At 33.5% G+C, this 20,741-nt stretch overlaps 1 protein-coding gene across 6 annotated transcripts in view; it reads right to left on the bottom strand.

Annotated features, from left to right (window-relative positions):
- The window catches only part of LOC132696590 (nuclear receptor coactivator 3-like), a 292,746-nt gene that overhangs the window by 247,240 nt on the left and 24,765 nt on the right, over positions 1–20,741 (bottom strand). For 2 of the 6 annotated variants that reach the window (XM_060661508.1, XM_060661505.1), the window contains exon 1: positions 5,174–5,488. The exons of 2 other annotated variants lie outside the window; for them this stretch is intronic. In XM_060661508.1, coding sequence (XP_060517491.1) covers positions 5,174–5,358 — 185 coding nt within the window. In that variant the 5' untranslated portion in view covers positions 5,359–5,488. Of the gene's footprint in view, positions 1–5,173; positions 5,497–20,741 lie in introns of those variants that run through there. 2 more of the 6 variants (XM_060661504.1, XM_060661511.1) reach the window with 2 other exon arrangements.

Consider the following 20,741-nt stretch of genomic DNA (forward strand, 5'->3'; position numbering starts at 1 on the left):
ACTATCAGTAACCGAATCATACTATTGGTATTAATCACAAAGTAACCAGAAACTGTGACAAGTGCTTTAGGAATATCCGTTGTTTATGCACATAGAAACTGACTGCAATAATCCAGTCTTTATCACAATGTTTATTGCACCGTACACGCAAGTCAACTCCGAAGAAGCTCGGAAAACTGGACTATAGAGACCCTTATTAGTTCTAGCATTAGCTTTATAAATATTGTACTGTGCTATAGTATAACAAGTGTAAATATGCTAGAATACTTTTTTTTATAGCAAATACAAGATTTGAGTTAGATTTTTGTTTTTTTTATAACTTTATATATCTCTACATGGATCAATGTTCAATATTCAACTTAAAACAACTCTCCCTATATATCATCAGTGTGTAACATGAAAAAAGAACTTTTATTTTTTTGTTTTGTACAGTTTGCACGGATTTATTTCTTCTTCTTCTTCTTCTTCTATTAACGACTGTACGTCGTGTAGCCCTATCCATTGTCTGATATTTCGTAGCCAAGCCATTTTTTCGTATCTGGTCTTCAAATTTGCATTCGATCATCAGATGCAAAAATTCATATTTCGTGATTCGCATTATATGTCCCAGATATTTTCCGCTTTACTCTTCTTAATTGATTCAAACAGTTCACGCTGCTTAGCCGTTCAAGGTATCTTTAAGATTCTGTGGTACAGCCACATCTCGAAGGCTTCCAATTTATTGATTGTACTTGAGTTTTCCAATATACAAACATATTTAGGTTTCTAGAGATAATCACAAACTTTTTTTTTTGGTGTTGATATGCAGGCCTATTGATTTGCTCTGTTCTCCTATCTTGTTGAGTAGTTGTTGTCGGTCATTTATGTTTTCAGCAATTAAAACCGTATCGTCACCATTGCGGATATTAATTTTGACTCCCATCTCCGCGTCTTCCAAAGCCTCCTGAAAATCGCCTTCGAATATAAGTTGAACAGGAGCGGAGACAGCCACACTCCCCTTCTAATCAGTATGGTATCCGACATATTGGTGTCTAGTTTAATTTGCGTAGTTTGATTCCAATATAGGTTTTCAATGCCTCTGATGTCTTTCTGGTCTATATCGAGCCTACTGAGGAGCTGTATTAATCTACTTAGTCGCATTACAATTTCCGCATATATAATTCAGAGACTTTGGAGATTTGGTGGGAAAAGGGGTTAAAAATGCAGTGTACAAATACATTCTAAAGTTTTGATTCAATTCCAAAAATAAAATTTAGGTTAGATGAGACGTCAGTTGACAAGAACAAATTTCGAAGTAAGCTTAGTAACAGTATCGCTGTCAATTGTCATGCCTTTTTACCCACAGTCTCCGTTGCGGATTCGGCAGCGACAGTCATTACTCAAAAATAATTTGCTGGCATTATGTGATGTGATTTCGACAGTAGGTAACTGTTTACATTCAATTTTTGTTCAAAAACAGAGGAAGTAATATGTACGCAAAGTAAGCAATTAAACTTTATTTAAAAATATAAAACCACCTGGTGGAAAAAAATAGATGAAATAAAAGAAATGGAACGTAAGTCGTGTAAAATATTGAATTCCAAAAAAATTGTGTATTTTTTTGTAAAAGTTCAAAATTAAAAAAAAAAACTGAAAATCGCCATTCCCAAATGTGCTAATAATTAATTGATTTTGAACAATTTTTTTTTTTTAAAGCATCGTACACTTAGAGACAACTTAATCAAATACTTATTAAAACGTCTCTGGGCCTTTTGATTAATGTCTTATATATAAACGGCTGGGATAAAGTCGAGCGAACTCGATTCATTACTCCCAAGATCTAGTCAACTTCTTAATCCGAACAAGAAACGCGAATTAAATCCCTATACGAAACGAAAACAGCAAAAGGATCCGACACGATCCTTATCGCAGCAGTATACGTCTGGGTCGCTGTAAGCTGTAAACCCGTTCGCCGGATTTGTTAAAACACGAGAAGAAAAGCGGAAAATGGAAAATTTATTCATCTGCGATAGGAAAAAAAAACAGCAGCGACCAGTTCGTTATCTTGTCTGACGTTTGTTTTGCGTCAATGTGAGATTTAGGACCGTATACACAAGAAGCTTTTACCAGATTATTGATTATGTATTATATTTAGTCGAGCAAAGTACTTATTCCCGTGTAGTTTGAAACAATATGCGTGTTCTCTTTAATAAATAGCCGAATATTCGTCTTACATTTTATCTTATATAGCAATCTCACAGCTAGATTAATACCATATTAAAACAGTCCTCTACAAAATTATATCGAACTTGTCTTATGAGTGAAGCACATGATTGAAGCTCTCAATGGATCACCAAGGTCTAAAGGAAAAAACCACGTATCAGAAAAACAACTCTCTTTTAAAAGTCAGCCTAGCAGAAGATCAAGATATGGTTGAGGATAATCAGAAATTACTAGGCAGATGCAGAATTTACATTTATTTTCTGAACAATCGGATAGTGCGGCTTTAACAACTCGTTTGTTTTGTTCTCCACATACATATTTCTTTTAAACATTGCTGAGATTTATATTGTGCGTTACGTCGATGTCGCATCGTTCTGGGAACCAAATGGAGTCGATATTATTATTGGGATTCCCCGAGTCGCTAAGTATCGTATTCCGGTTATAGGTAAATTGAACGTCACAAACGCATAATAAACTTGATAGACCCGTGACGAAATTGCCACTTGTTGTTTAATATAAAGACACGGTGTTGCCGAAACAGCTTAATAGATTTAGATTTTTAGAAGTTTTTCTGTGGCAAAATAAGAGAAACTTATAACGGAATGAATTATATTAAACTTATACAGGGTGTTTGGTGAATGGTCAGCGAAACTTTTTGAAAATATTTCCTAATTGACCTGTGTCCCAAAAGTTAATTACCAAATCCCCGTTACGGCTTTCCTAGAGCAACAAACCAAAAACACACTAAAAATGAGTTTAAGAAATATTTTAAGTTACACACGTGAAAACATCTACTTATATACTATACTATACTATACGGGCAACAAATTTGGCTAACCAATAATTTACATAATTGTAAAAAATCAAAGCTTCTTCTACATTCGAAATAATGCAATGCAAAATATGATTTATAATAAACATGTACTTTTATCTTGAACAAATTTGATATTCTTTTAATAAATATATCTATAAGAAATACATATTCTATGGCACATTACAAATCTTTAAACAATAACCTCCAAGTGAACAGCTGGTTCTCAAATACCGGTATCATGAAGTGCTTTTGCTACCTTGAAGGTTACTAGTCACGATGCTTTTATAATAGTCAGTGTTACCATGAAACTACAGGGTGAGTCGTTTATATTGGGATATAATATATATATTTTTATTATAAAACGTGGTCGTGACCTTTGAGACACCAGGTTCCGTTCACAGGTTTCTGGTTTCCTGCTAACCGACATCATTTATAATATTTATTAAGGATAAGTGATCTGATTCGTGAGACTCCTGTGGCCGTGTCATCTGGGGGAACCTGTTGATAAGAAGTCATAGTAATAACAGTATTTGTTTGAATAGAAGAAATGAATAAATGAATTTGTGTTTATTTCACTTTGGAATATGATGAAGAATGTTTTGAAAAGCTATTCATACTATTGTTATCTGTTCAGCATTTGCTGTTGTATTCCTTCGGGTTCGGGTTCTTGTTTGTGCTATGCTATAATTTTCTATAGCGTAACTCTTGTTTGGAACAGGTGGAACAGGCGTAGAACTCTGGTACCTCTTAGGGAACGCAATTAACTAACCAAAAATATGCGGAAAATGACCGTAATCGACGGCGGCACTGGCGAAGTTGGAACGACCGCTACACGAACAATTTACACTTCGTAATTAAGAAATTCCAAGAACTCGCTAATGAACCGCCGAGTGTGTTTTTAATGCCCAAATAATTAATATAAATAATGCCGGTTTCGTAAGTAAAATAATAACAAAGTTATTGCGAAACGAAACAACGAGATAATGAATGTTCGATAATGATTAACCATAATTATTGAGTCTTAATGGTCACTGTAAACTTAAACGGAGACATTATTTCCCCAATAAACTGTAGATACATATTCAAAGCAAATTCAAGGTAAAGACTCTTTTAAAAAATGTAGCAAAGCATTGTCGACTTATGATAGGGGAACTCTAGACCGCGTCATAGAACTGAATAGATTCTATGATCATTGAATTAATTTGCAATGTTGCTTTCAAAAGCAAAAATTGAAGGTGAACGTTTCAAAGATTAACCAACTTATTACTTTGGCCGATACCTTACATAGTGTATTACACTAATATTAAAAAATATTTTTTTAAATTCCACAGTAATTACAAAAATATGTTTTATAGATAGAATTTTTATTTTTTTATTTTTTCAACCCTGTTTAGTAGGCCTATAAACTTTAATTATTTAGTTTTGTTATTAGGTATTTTCAATCAATGTTTCTTCAAATATGAATTCTAAAGTTTTATTAATATTAAATCTGTTAAAAAGTGTGGTATAGAGTGTATTTCTCTCAAAATTTTCACGTATTAATGAGCACCCTGTATTGTTAGCAATAAGTTTTATTCGTATATCTGGGGTATTATATCTTTAAAAGAACTAGTATCATGTCTTTGCTATTTGAAAAATACCTAATATCACCAATAAAAGACCTTATGTGGGCAGCTTTAAATTCAACTAGAATTTATACGGGTGTTATCTTAAACCTCGATTATCTCACAAAGTAAGTAAAATTTAAATATAAGACAAATTACAAACTTACCTTATTTTTTGTCCTAGAATTGATATCTGAGAAAAAATATAGGGTAGTCCATTTAAAAATCTTGATATTTTGTTAATTTAAGGCGAATCTGTGCATCTAGTGCATCATCTCCTCAATCTGTTGTTAAATTTTCGTTGCAAACAACTTAACCTAAACTTTGCTTAAGAAAGTGACCTTTATTTTTACCAAGGAATTCCAAAAATGACGCAATATACACAGTGTTTCATTTAAAATAACAAAATTGATGTTGCGGCACCCTGTATCAGCAAATTTATAAATTTGAAATCTTCAGAAACTTTTGTAAGAACCTTTTTATTTGCCACACGTTGTTGTTGACTTCAGTGAATATTGGATTCTTTCCCGTTCGATACTCCACACCCACTCACCTTGACGTATCCAAAGATTCGCTCATTCCGACCATATCTTGATCCAGGTCCAGTAGCGGTATGGCGGCGACGGTTGCAGCCGGCGGCGGCGCAAAACCCATGGGATCCGACGGGCTCGGCAAAAGGGCCGGAGCCGCCGCCCCTTCCGTCGCCTCGTAGCTACTACCGCTAAGGAACTCTTCCATGACGGCAGCCGCATCTTCGTCGTTAAAATCGTCCCCGTCGCCACCGCCGTCATTCGGATCGCCCACCTCGTCCCCCTTTGGGTAAAACAGCTTGGCGGAAAGGTATGCGCACCTCCTCAACGAGTCATAATAGATCGGCACCGCGCACAAACTTAAAAATCGCACACAAACACTAAACAAACTATGATGCAGTTTTACGATAAGTCAGCTTCGCGATCGACGAGCACAAACGGAATTTGCAGCGGTGAGTCCACTTCGATATGCTTTACTCCCTTAGCGAAACATTTTAAACCTTTGATAAAAAGAGTAAGCTCGATGGGTAATCTGCTGAGTTTAAAGAAGGCACATCTCTTTGATCAAGTATATAGTAAAAGACATTCCCGAGACATAGCGTCGGTAGATTCCCTATTGGAAATAAAATTCGTTTGAGAAATATTCGTTGATTTCTGTGGTACCCTTAGCTCTAAACCATTATCTTAAAACCTGACATACATATAAAAAAACAAGTATGTATAGCGTAGACATGATTTAAGAACATCGCCCAATTTTTATATCTTGACGAGATCTGAATTGATAAGCATACCACCCACAAAATGGATGGTATGATCCCTAAAATGCTGAATTTAATCGATTCTTCAAACTACGTATATCAAAAAAGTTGATAATTAGAAGACACTATGCTAAGTAAATAATATTGCTATTATATATAGTTCGAGTTGTTCGAAGACTTTCTACCGAAATTTGTATTTCAGGAAATGTTTGATAATGTTAAATTTTTGTATAGGTACCGCAAAACAAAATTAAACGTAATATTTCCATTCGCTTTCACATTCCGTATTGCGTTCCCATTAATATGTTAGTTTTGGCATCTCAGAGGACCAATATGAAAAACATCAACAACGTACGTAGGGGCCATTAAATTCCGCAAAACAATTTCGCAGTAGGTCAGATCAGTGTCGCATCAAATGTGCACAAGCTGTGGTTTCCACATTGCAATTGGTACAGAAAACACTTTTGCCAAATATAAAAAATATTAAATTTTTCAAAGAAACTTCCACAGACTACGGTAATACTTTTTATAAAACTTGTGGATTCCTCCTGCGTCGGTTTTTGTTGAGTTGAACCAGCTAACGTTTCGCCAATTACCATGTTGGCTTCTTCAGAGCTTGACTGAAACTGGATCGTATTTTACTCTGTACCTGCTTTTATATTGTTTGAGGAGGCGGAGTTAAATGAGGGACATAAACACCGCCTCAGATAACTGTTTCCCACAGTGGCAACAGGTGGAGACCTGAGTCGCGGTTAAGATTGTTAGGTTGCTTATAGATTTCTATAGACTCTCGGATTTTTCGTTGGTAAAAGAATTGATTGCATGAATTTTAGTTTTATTTTTTCGTCTAGTCTCTCTAATGTATGCTTTGAAGCATTTGCGTGGAATGCTGTAAACTCCTGACATCTCAAATGGAATGTTGTCTTTGACGGATCGAAGATGTTGAGAGATTTTTGGACAAGTGGTTGTGGCGTTATATTTCTTTAGAACTTTTGATATGTGGTCAGTGATGTTTTGAATGTAGGGAAGGACAACAGTGGCCAAGTGTGGGATTGCTTTCGGCTTCATTGCTATTGGAAGGTTGTGGAGAAGTTTATTCTTTAATGTGGAAATTATTAGGGAGAAGGGCACAGGTAAGGTGTTTTCCGAACACCTGGTATCGCCCAGGGTGTCTCAAAACCAATTAAAAAACTAAAGGGTGCTTCCTTGTTCAAAATAAGCGCAGTTTATGATATAAGCGTTAAGTCAAAATCAAATTATATAGTACTAATATTAAAAACGACAGGGCAATAATATTTTATCTCAAAGTCTTCAAAAATTAAATTCGTTTTTCTAGACATGCATTTTTATTACGGTACGGTAGTTTTATTAAAAAAAAATACAAGAGACAAAGTTTTCTAAATAAATCTGGACAATTATTTTTTTCCAAGTCATTGCTTAAATTGTTCGTTAAATTTAGTTTTGGTTAGCAGAAAGTATGTCGTCCGTAACTTTTGAAACATTTAGCATATTGCGATGAAATTTGGGATGATATTATATGAGACAATTCACTATTTCTTTTACCGAAAATGACATTTCCATAAGTAGAGGAATAAATGGTCAAGTGAAAACCTTTTTATGCTTAATTTAAACATAAAACATCGAATTTGAACACATTCCATTAATTCGTTTTCAAATAATTTAGTTCTATTTTAAAATAATTTTGGTTAGTAGTAGTTAGTAGTAAAAAATACAAAACTAGTTAAAATTAATTACCAATTTCTAATTAACCTTTGTAATTATAAAAACTACGTAAATAAAAATAAAAATTGAGAAAAGCAGAAATAAAATGCAAATGTTTATCTTAAAAGATGAAACTATGTCGTGTTCAAAGTCCAGATTTGAATTAGGGATAAACAAGCCTTCAAAATAAAGCGTGATATTCTATAAAAAAAAAACCAACACCGTCCCAAATTTAGTAGAAATATACCACACGGTTCAAAAGTTAGAGGGGGCAGATTTTATAGCTTCACCGTATATGCGGTATAAATTCAAATACAAACTTTATTTGTACATCATCATTATTTGTATATGATCGTCCATCCTAATTACATTCACAGAATAACTTTAGCAAACAATTATAAGTAAATAAGTTTTGCATTTTTTTTCTCTTGCAGAGAAATAATCTCAGACGGACGCTGTGATAATTTTTTGTTGTACCAGTATTGATCATTAGCTTATCTCCTAATTTAGCTTTCAATTATTTCTAAAATAATTTAATAATAAACATTTCTGAAAGTGACGTATATATTAATAAAACAACAGAAAATCTGAAGTAAAAATTTGTAGGCCGATATCTCTTTAATGGCTAACTTTTGACCAAACATTTTTATAATCATCTACCCTCTATTTTGAACAAGAAATCACCTCGTTTTTTGTGAAAAGTTTTTTTTAATTACTTATTGATGTCGTGCGACAACTGACAGAACCCTTGTCAGAACTTCTACTCATATTAAAATTTAAAATAAAATAATTTTTTTGGCTTAACTTTTATTCAGAAAAAATGAAGTTAGTAGCCTGTGTTTCTAGTATGCCTAAGATTTCGAATTTTAGATTCATAATGGCTTTTGCAAATCAAAATTGTTTATTGGTACACCACATAAATGAAGAAATGTATGTGAAGGTATCAAGAGTGAGCCTAGTCAGGTATGTAGGTTAAATTAAGCTTTGTATGGTTTAAAAGAGCTCTAATACAAAAATGTTTTAGAAATTCCCCTGTTGATTACAGATAGGTGTGATACATTAAAAATTTATGTTGACGATCTTGTAGTTGTGCCAACAAATAATGAGTTTTTAAAAATTATTTGACAAATAAATTTTTGATGGTTGATTAATTAAGATTGAGATTATTTCTGGGAATAAAATTTACTCGTGAAAAGAATAAAATCAGCTTAGACCAAAGTGCCTATGCAAAAACAAATTTAATACATCTAATCAAAAATAATGTCAACAGTCCGCCTGAAAGTAAATTAGACATTTTAGCATTAAATTCTGACAAACCATGTACTACTTCTTGGCGAAGTGCTATCGGATGTCTAATGTATTTCGTGATATGCACGAGACCTGATTTAAGTGTCACTGTCAACATGTTAAGTAGAATTATAAATAAAAATAATAAAGAACTGTGGAAATGTATAAAGTGAGTTTTACTACATCTAAAAGGTTCCCTAAATATTAAATAAAATTACATACGGGGGACTATAAAGAGTTTCTCGTAGGTTACGTTGATTCTGATTGGGGTGGTAACGACGGAAGTGACAAAAAAAGTAAAATAGGACACTTATTTCAATTATTTAGAAATTGTATTACAAATCGCCTCATCAACAGAAGCTGAATATATGGCTCTATTTGAAACTGTTAGAAAAATAAGTTTTCAATTGTCAGGCCAATTATTATTTTTGAAGATAATCATGGTTATATCAGTCATAAAAGATTTAATAATATTGATATCAAGTATCATTTTTCTGGAGAACAACTCGAGAAAAGGTCATATCAAAATCCACTGCGTATTATTTGACCCCATACGCCTTCATCGTTACAGCAAATAAAATAATTGTGTTAAAAATTATTTATGGGAATAAAAATCAACATGTTAAAAGAGAAATCCAAAATATATAATACTCGAAACAGCTTCACGGAATAAACAAATACCAAAACTAACCATTCGAATTAGGAAACCGAAAATATCGAGAAGACGCTCCACTGGGTGCAACAGTGGCACATCCATAAAATAACGGTTCCGAGAAAATCAGTGATTTAGGAAAATAAAAACTCATGTCAACTCTCCAACTCATTACAAAATGTATAGTGACATGTGTTTATAATTATATATTGATTTGTATTATTCTATTTTCAAAACAAAAAATATCTTTTGAGGTTCTTTTTTAAATGTTTTTAAATTTTGTGCCGTTATTGATTTTTTTTTTGCATACATCAGTTTGACAAATAAAGTGCAATATTTTGATACAAAAACAGTAGATCAAAGTTTTAACATCATTATATTATAAAAATAAGTATAAAAATATAATAAAAATTAAATTAATAAAATACTAAAAAAATTGCTTTATAAACTTAGGCACGTAAACAATAAGTACAAAAAACATCAAAAAGCCATAACTAAAAAAACAACCGATATTTAGTTTTTGATAAATGTGTATAATAAAAGAAACAGCTATCAGGTTAGTAGTCTTTCAACATGTAAACAATAAAATTATAAGAAGCAAGAATTATCCTGCCACGTAAACAAAAGCTGAGTTATTCCACAGTAAAAGTAAAGTAAAAACTAACCAACTGACCTGGTTCTTGGAACATAAACAAAACGTACTATTTTGAAAGTACCTAAAAAAACGTGACATTACACACATTTGACACCTTTCAGGCTATTATAAAAGTAACTGCGACAGTTTTTAATAGCATTACTTTTTCGAAAATCCATTACGTTATTCTATTATTTTTTTGGAATTGGTATAACATTTCGATAAGCAGCATCTAGATTTTTATTTTCGAAAGATGTAAAAGTCGCGCCTGGTCGCATTTTGCTCTGCGTAATACTTACGATTCTTTGGTCACGAAAAGATGTAAACACATATATATAACAAATATAAAACAAAACCAATTTTCTAACATATAAGCATACATCATATATTTTTTTAATGGAACGCCATGTTTATTATACATGTGCTAAATGCGCGAAAAGCCATTTTAACAATAATGACAATGTGTTACATCATTGTAATCGGAATAAAACATTCTATTAAACACAGGGTGCTCCATTAAAAAAATTGATGAAGGCTTATATGTCAGAAAATTGATAGTGTTTTGATTTGGAAAAAACACTTGAGTACTACCCCAACATTTTATTTTTTTGTTTACCTCGATATCTCTAAAATCAAAAAAGTTGCAGCCAATTAAAATATTATCAAGATGAATTGAACGCACGGTACAGTTTACTAAAAATTTTTTACATGTGCCATTAATGCATCCAGTGAGCGACGTGTTCGAAGGTACTCACCGTACCACCGAGATTAAGAAAATTACATAAATCAGGTGGCGGCAAGACATACACCCGGCGAAGAAAATCTTGTAACAATTAACATTATCGCTCGGAACGTCTACGACTCTCCAATCACGACAACCGATAAACAAAACGGTCGCGTATCAAAACAATCCAGCAGAACCCACCGTAGTCAAATGTATCACGCGCTGCCCGCTTCGAAATCTTTCGGCGCTGCGGGAAAAGAAAAACGACAGACGGATCGACGGGGAGAGAGAGAGAGAGAGAGAGAGAGAGAGAGTGAGACCGACGGTAAACAATTCGATTCGCGCGCGGCGTGCTGCGATGTACGCGACGTGCTCGGCACGTCGACGAGCGTGGGCTTTGGCCACAATCGGCAAATGTCGGACGGCGACTGAAAGCTGAAAGCGTTCTGATTTTGGGCCTGGTTTAAGGCGTGGACGCAGACCGACCGGCTCGGAGGACCTGGGGGTAGAAAAGTGAAACCGACGACGACGACGACGACGATCATCATGTCGACTGGAAATTTTCGGTCCGTAAGAATAGATAGATAACCCGACAAATTGGAAAACTTTTCGGCGACAAGAACAAAATTGAAACATTTAACGGCAAAAAAATATTGAGCCATATTAGTTTTGTTGATTTCGAATTCGTTCGAATGATCTAATAATAATAATAAGAATAATGATTGAACTGACGTGGCTTTTACTTGATGACAATCCAAAATAAAAGTTCAGATTTTCACGAAATTATCTATATTCACATGACAATTGTTTCGACAACACCATGTAATGTAATATTTACAAACTACCTGCTAGTATATATACCGAAAATTAACAATAAAAATTTAATTAATGTTGTTGTGAGAATTTAAGTTTAATAACGGAGAAGTCTTTAAATCTACTTGATCGTTAAGCAATACATGAATATCTCATTTTATTAATATCAATTTAGATTTTTTTTTAAATTTAATTTAAAAGAGACCAATAATAATATAGAGAGGCAGGGTTGAGCTGATGAGCTAAGTAATATTTTTGAAATCTGTTTTAATTGAGACCCAAAACAAAAGCGCAACGTAAAAATATTATTCCAAAAAAAAAAAGTAAAGCACAACTCTTTAACAAAATAATAATATGCACTTTACGGTTCTACATTTTCGTTGTATAGTTGGCACAAAAATATTAATTTTCTCCCTTTTTCTATTCCACTTCTACTGACGCCGAGGAAGTAGTTGCACAGAGGAATTGTTTTATTATGGGTAGCTGTTTCGCAATTTCTGGCTCACCCTTTTTGATGTCCACCACTGTATTCGTTTTTTATTATTTCATCCGAAAACATAGGTTTTTGAAATGGGCAACTGCGGGCATTCAACTTTATTACTAATGGCAAAAATGGCAGTGTTTTCATATAAATTATTAATTGTTCCTAAAGCCAGATTCTTTTCTTCCAGTGTTAACTCATATAGGTTATAAAATATACTGTTCTAGAGCATCTGAGATAGTAGAGTTTTTTCTCTGCCAAATATCAAGAGCAACTGATATTGGGATTAAATTTCTGAAATATTCTTGTGCTGCATGTTTAAGCCCAATATTTGACACCTTTTGATAAACGGTAGAGTCAATTTGGTTTTTGTTTTTTTCCATCGCACATCACTTAGAAACAGACATAATCATAGCCGGACTACCAAAGTAAGCGAGCGGACCGTAAGATCAAGACTTGAAGAAGTCAACCTGGCTAGTCTTAGATATCCCAATATACCCAGAGCTTCTCAGACATCATCGAGATTTAGTCTGCGATCACAGGGTACAAGAAAAACCTCCAGAACATTTTGCAGAATGTACGTACCTTCAGTCCTAACGTAATTTCTTCAGAGACACAGACAGATTGGTAAGTTGTTCTGAGAGCATCTTTAATTGCCCTTAGGTACAGTGAAAAAATTCGGAAAGATTTTGTTGTCCTTTACATGATACCCGATAATGCCATGCCAGACGCTACACTGTAAAAATTACTCAACAATACTGAAACGATGTGGACATTCCTGTTTCGCAGGAACCAGTGAAAACCCAATTCAACATTTTCGGACATGCTTGGGCGTGGAATACGAAGCCGTACTTCCGATAGATGAATGGGAACTGATCCCTCATCTGATGTTAGGCACGCCAGGAAGAATGCATTTATTAGAAATGTTGGTTGGTTGTTGGCAATACGGTACAATGTTCATCAATTTAAAGGCCACACTGGCATAATATAAATGTCGTTCGTTGGTAAAAGAATTGATTGCATGAATTTTAGTTTTATTTTTTCGTCTAGTCTCTCTAATGTATGCTTTGAAGCATTTGCGTGGAATGCTGTAAACTCCTGACATCTCAAATGGAATGTTGTCTTTGACGGATCGAAGATGTTGAGAGATTTTTGGACAAGTGGTTGTGGCGTTATATTTCTTTAGAACTTTTGATATGTGGTCAGTGATGTTTTGAATGTAGGGAAGGACAACAGTGGCCAAGTGTGGGATTGCTTTCGGCTTCATTGCTATTGGAAGGTTGTGGAGAAGTTTATTCTTTAATGTGGAAATTATTAGGGAGAAGGGCACAGGTAAGGTGTTTTCCGAACACCTGGTATCGCCCAGGGTGTCTCAAAACCAATTAAAAAACTAAAGGGTGCTTCCTTGTTCAAAATAAGCGCAGTTTATGATATAAGCGTTAAGTCAAAATCAAATTATATAGTACTAATATTAAAAACGACAGGGCAATAATATTTTATCTCAAAGTCTTCAAAAATTAAATTCGTTTTTCTAGACATGCATTTTTATTACGGTACGGTAGTTTTATTAAAAAAAAATACAAGAGACAAAGTTTTCTAAATAAATCTGGACAATTATTTTTTTCCAAGTCATTGCTTAAATTGTTCGTTAAATTTAGTTTTGGTTAGCAGAAAGTATGTCGTCCGTAACTTTTGAAACATTTAGCATATTGCGATGAAATTTGGGATGATATTATATGAGACAATTCACTATTTCTTTTACCGAAAATGACATTTCCATAAGTAGAGGAATAAATGGTCAAGTGAAAACCTTTTTATGCTTAATTTAAACATAAAACATCGAATTTGAACACATTCCATTAATTCGTTTTCAAATAATTTAGTTCTATTTTAAAATAATTTTGGTTAGTAGTAGTTAGTAGTAAAAAATACAAAACTAGTTAAAATTAATTACCAATTTCTAATTAACCTTTGTAATTATAAAAACTACGTAAATAAAAATAAAAATTGAGAAAAGCAGAAATAAAATGCAAATGTTTATCTTAAAAGATGAAACTATGTCGTGTTCAAAGTCCAGATTTGAATTAGGGATAAACAAGCCTTCAAAATAAAGCGTGATATTCTATAAAAAAAAAACCAACACCGTCCCAAATTTAGTAGAAATATACCACACGGTTCAAAAGTTAGAGGGGGCAGATTTTATAGCTTCACCGTATATGCGGTATAAATTCAAATACAAACTTTATTTGTACATCATCATTATTTGTATATGATCGTCCATCCTAATTACATTCACAGAATAACTTTAGCAAACAATTATAAGTAAATAAGTTTTGCATTTTTTTTCTCTTGCAGAGAAATAATCTCAGACGGACGCTGTGATAATTTTTTGTTGTACCAGTATTGATCATTAGCTTATCTCCTAATTTAGCTTTCAATTATTTCTAAAATAATTTAATAATAAACATTTCTGAAAGTGACGTATATATTAATAAAACAACAGAAAATCTGAAGTAAAAATTTGTAGGCCGATATCTCTTTAATGGCTAACTTTTGACCAAACATTTTTATAATCATCTACCCTCTATTTTGAACAAGAAATCACCTCGTTTTTTGTGAAAAGTTTTTTTTAATTACTTATTGATGTCGTGCGACAACTGACAGAACCCTTGTCAGAACTTCTACTCATATTAAAATTTAAAATAAAATAATTTTTTTGGCTTAACTTTTATTCAGAAAAAATGAAGTTAGTAGCCTGTGTTTCTAGTATGCCTAAGATTTCGAATTTTAGATTCATAATGGCTTTTGCAAATCAAAATTGTTTATTGGTACACCACATAAATGAAGAAATGTATGTGAAGGTATCAAGAGTGAGCCTAGTCAGGTATGTAGGTTAAATTAAGCTTTGTATGGTTTAAAAGAGCTCTAATACAAAAATGTTTTAGAAATTCCCCTGTTGATTACAGATAGGTGTGATACATTAAAAATTTATGTTGACGATCTTGTAGTTGTGCCAACAAATAATGAGTTTTTAAAAATTATTTGACAAATAAATTTTTGATGGTTGATTAATTAAGATTGAGATTATTTCTGGGAATAAAATTTACTCGTGAAAAGAATAAAATCAGCTTAGACCAAAGTGCCTATGCAAAAACAAATTTAATACATCTAATCAAAAATAATGTCAACAGTCCGCCTGAAAGTAAATTAGACATTTTAGCATTAAATTCTGACAAACCATGTACTACTTCTTGGCGAAGTGCTATCGGATGTCTAATGTATTTCGTGATATGCACGAGACCTGATTTAAGTGTCACTGTCAACATGTTAAGTAGAATTATAAATAAAAATAATAAAGAACTGTGGAAATGTATAAAGTGAGTTTTACTACATCTAAAAGGTTCCCTAAATATTAAATAAAATTACATACGGGGGACTATAAAGAGTTTCTCGTAGGTTACGTTGATTCTGATTGGGGTGGTAACGACGGAAGTGACAAAAAAAGTAAAATAGGACACTTATTTCAATTATTTAGAAATTGTATTACAAATCGCCTCATCAACAGAAGCTGAATATATGGCTCTATTTGAAACTGTTAGAAAAATAAGTTTTCAATTGTCAGGCCAATTATTATTTTTGAAGATAATCATGGTTATATCAGTCATAAAAGATTTAATAATATTGATATCAAGTATCATTTTTCTGGAGAACAACTCGAGAAAAGGTCATATCAAAATCCACTGCGTATTATTTGACCCCATACGCCTTCATCGTTACAGCAAATAAAATAATTGTGTTAAAAATTATTTATGGGAATAAAAATCAACATGTTAAAAGAGAAATCCAAAATATATAATACTCGAAACAGCTTCACGGAATAAACAAATACCAAAACTAACCATTCGAATTAGGAAACCGAAAATATCGAGAAGACGCTCCACTGGGTGCAACAGTGGCACATCCATAAAATAACGGTTCCGAGAAAATCAGTGATTTAGGAAAATAAAAACTCATGTCAACTCTCCAACTCATTACAAAATGTATAGTGACATGTGTTTATAATTATATATTGATTTGTATTATTCTATTTTCAAAACAAAAAATATCTTTTGAGGTTCTTTTTTAAATGTTTTTAAATTTTGTGCCGTTATTGATTTTTTTTTTGCATACATCAGTTTGACAAATAAAGTGCAATATTTTGATACAAAAACAGTAGATCAAAGTTTTAACATCATTATATTATAAAAATAAGTATAAAAATATAATAAAAATTAAATTAATAAAATACTAAAAAAATTGCTTTATAAACTTAGGCACGTAAACAATAAGTACAAAAAACATCAAAAAGCCATAACTAAAAAAACAACCGATATTTAGTTTTTGATAAATGTGTATAATAAAAGAAACAGCTATCAGGTTAGTAGTCTTTCAACATGTAAACAATAAAATTATAAGAAGCAAGAATTATCCTGCCACGTAAACAAAAGCTGAGTTATTCCACAGTAAAAGTAAAGTAAAAACTAACCAACTGACCTGGTTCTTGGAACATAAACAAAACGTACTATTTTGAAAGTACCTAAAAAAACGTGACATTACACACATTTGACACCTTTCAGGCTATTATAAAAGTAACTGCGACAGTTTTTAATAGCATTACTTTTTCGAAAATCCATTACGTTATTCTATTATTTTTTTGGAATTGGTATAACATTTCGATAAGCAGCATCTAGATTTTTATTTTCGAAAGATGTAAAAGTCGCGCCTGGTCGCATTTTGCTCTGCGTAATACTTACGATTCTTTGGTCACGAAAAGATGTAAACACATATATATAACAAATATAAAACAAAACCAATTTTCTAACATATAAGCATACATCATATATTTTTTTAATGGAACGCCATGTTTATTATACATGTGCTAAATGCGCGAAAAGCCATTTTAACAATAATGACAATGTGTTACATCATTGTAATCGGAATAAAACATTCTATTAAACACAGGGTGCTCCATTAAAAAAATTGATGAAGGCTTATATGTCAGAAAATTGATAGTGTTTTGATTTGGAAAAAACACTTGAGTACTACCCCAACATTTTATTTTTTTGTTTACCTCGATATCTCTAAAATCAAAAAAGTTGCAGCCAATTAAAATATTATCAAGATGAATTGAACGCACGGTACAGTTTACTAAAAATTTTTTACATGTGCCATTAATGCATCCAGTGAGCGACGTGTTCGAAGGTACTCACCGTACCACCGAGATTAAGAAAATTACATAAATCAGGTGGCGGCAAGACATACACCCGGCGAAGAAAATCTTGTAACAATTAACATTATCGCTCGGAACGTCTACGACTCTCCAATCACGACAACCGATAAACAAAACGGTCGCGTATCAAAACAATCCAGCAGAACCCACCGTAGTCAAATGTATCACGCGCTGCCCGCTTCGAAATCTTTCGGCGCTGCGGGAAAAGAAAAACGACAGACGGATCGACGGGGAGAGAGAGAGAGAGAGAGAGAGAGAGAGTGAGACCGACGGTAAACAATTCGATTCGCGCGCGGCGTGCTGCGATGTACGCGACGTGCTCGGCACGTCGACGAGCGTGGGCTTTGGCCACAATCGGCAAATGTCGGACGGCGACTGAAAGCTGAAAGCGTTCTGATTTTGGGCCTGGTTTAAGGCGTGGACGCAGACCGACCGGCTCGGAGGACCTGGGGGTAGAAAAGTGAAACCGACGACGACGACGACGACGATCATCATGTCGACTGGAAATTTTCGGTCCGTAAGAATAGATAGATAACCCGACAAATTGGAAAACTTTTCGGCGACAAGAACAAAATTGAAACATTTAACGGCAAAAAAATATTGAGCCATATTAGTTTTGTTGATTTCGAATTCGTTCGAATGATCTAATAATAATAATAAGAATAATGATTGAACTGACGTGGCTTTTACTTGATGACAATCCAAAATAAAAGTTCAGATTTTCACGAAATTATCTATATTCACATGACAATTGTTTCGACAACACCATGTAATGTAATATTTACAAACTACCTGCTAGTATATATACCGAAAATTAACAATAAAAATTTAATTAATGTTGTTGTGAGAATTTAAGTTTAATAACGGAGAAGTCTTTAAATCTACTTGATCGTTAAGCAATACATGAATATCTCATTTTATTAATATCAATTTAGATTTTTTTTTAAATTTAATTTAAAAGAGACCAATAATAATATAGAGAGGCAGGGTTGAGCTGATGAGCTAAGTAATATTTTTGAAATCTGTTTTAATTGAGACCCAAAACAAAAGCGCAACGTAAAAATATTATTCCAAAAAAAAAAAGTAAAGCACAACTCTTTAACAAAATAATAATATGCACTTTACGGTTCTACATTTTCGTTGTATAGTTGGCACAAAAATATTAATTTTCTCCCTTTTTCTATTCCACTTCTACTGACGCCGAGGAAGTAGTTGCACAGAGGAATTGTTTTATTATGGGTAGCTGTTTCGCAATTTCTGGCTCACCCTTTTTGATGTCCACCACTGTATTCGTTTTTTATTATTTCATCCGAAAACATAGGTTTTTGAAATGGGCAACTGCGGGCATTCAACTTTATTACTAATGGCAAAAATGGCAGTGTTTTCATATAAATTATTAATTGTTCCTAAAGCCAGATTCTTTTCTTCCAGTGTTAACTCATATAGGTTATAAAATATACTGTTCTAGAGCATCTGAGATAGTAGAGTTTTTTCTCTGCCAAATATCAAGAGCAACTGATATTGGGATTAAATTTCTGAAATATTCTTGTGCTGCATGTTTAAGCCCAATATTTGACACCTTTTGATAAACGGTAGAGTCAATTTGGTTTTTGTTTTTTTCCATCGCACATCACTTAGAAACAGACATAATCATAGCCGGACTACCAAAGTAAGCGAGCGGACCGTAAGATCAAGACTTGAAGAAGTCAACCTGGCTAGTCTTAGATATCCCAATATACCCAGAGCTTCTCAGACATCATCGAGATTTAGTCTGCGATCACAGGGTACAAGAAAAACCTCCAGAACATTTTGCAGAATGTACGTACCTTCAGTCCTAACGTAATTTCTTCAGAGACACAGACAGATTGGTAAGTTGTTCTGAGAGCATCTTTAATTGCCCTTAGGTACAGTGAAAAAATTCGGAAAGATTTTGTTGTCCTTTACATGATACCCGATAATGCCATGCCAGACGCTACACTGTAAAAATTACTCAACAATACTGAAACGATGTGGACATTCCTGTTTCGCAGGAACCAGTGAAAACCCAATTCAACATTTTCGGACATGCTTGGGCGTGGAATACGAAGCCGTACTTCCGATAGATGAATGGGAACTGATCCCTCATCTGATGTTAGGCACGCCAGGAAGAATGCATTTATTAGAAATGTTGGTTGGTTGTTGGCAATACGGTACAATGTTCATCAATTTAAAGGCCACACTGGCATAATATAAATGTCTGTTTTTTATACTGTTGTAACAAAAAAGTTATTGTGTGTAGGTTTATTATTATGTATAAAATGGGCACGTGCTCTCTATTTCGCATCGATGAGTTTCGCACTGTGCATCAAAAATCTAATTTAAATGATCTTGGTCTTTGCAAACGGATATCACATGAATGTTAAATACATGTTTATAAGAAATGTGGTAAATTTCCCTGAAAAAGTGTAATTGCGATTTTTAATTCACTCGGATGCAAAATATTCATTAAAAAAAAAACAACTTAATTTTTACTTTCAACGATTAATATTGGGACTGACAAATAACCTAGCACTAACATTATTACTATTAATTAAGTATTTGAACTATTACCAATTGCCTCGAAACGCCCTACGGACATTTGCTGTCGCACCTACGACTGCATAAAAAGCGTGACGTAAACAACTAACGTCCTTTTAATCGAAATCAATATTTTCGCCGGCGGCAATCAATCACCCGAACTATTCGAACAATATTGTAATTGATAATTCGCTTTACCGACCACCGTTAATTTACCAACGTGCACACTCAATTATAATGCGTCACATTAATGCTCAACAATTTTATGACTGTAATTTGGATGACGTCTCATTCATCTAAGTGATCGATGGAACAATCGTTACGGTACTTTTAAACGAGCACACCGAAGGATAAAACAATTGCGACTTCTAATAGATGCAATCACGGTCGCTGTTTCGTTCGCATTATTATCGTGAACTGCATCATTATGTTAATGAAATGGATTTGGTATTAGCGGAACATCAGCACGCACGCATCCGATCAGTCTGCGGCATCTAATATGTTATCATTAGCCTCAAGTATAAATGTGTTGATGTTCGGACACTGATCGCGCCATCCGTATTAGATTTTAATGCCCGATGAACAAATTACTCAAGTAAAATCTTGAGAGTGGTGTCTCCTGAGGAGAGATATTTTTTTAAGTATGAGCCGCATTCAGCTTATTTGATTATTTAATCACTGGCTGGCTGCGTCCC

The sequence above is a fragment of the Cylas formicarius genome, unplaced genomic scaffold (genome assembly GCF_029955315.1).
Source record: "Cylas formicarius isolate icCylForm1 unplaced genomic scaffold, icCylForm1.1 PGA_scaffold_1__22_contigs__length_36826433, whole genome shotgun sequence".
Lineage (NCBI taxonomy): Eukaryota > Metazoa > Arthropoda > Insecta > Coleoptera > Brentidae > Cylas > Cylas formicarius.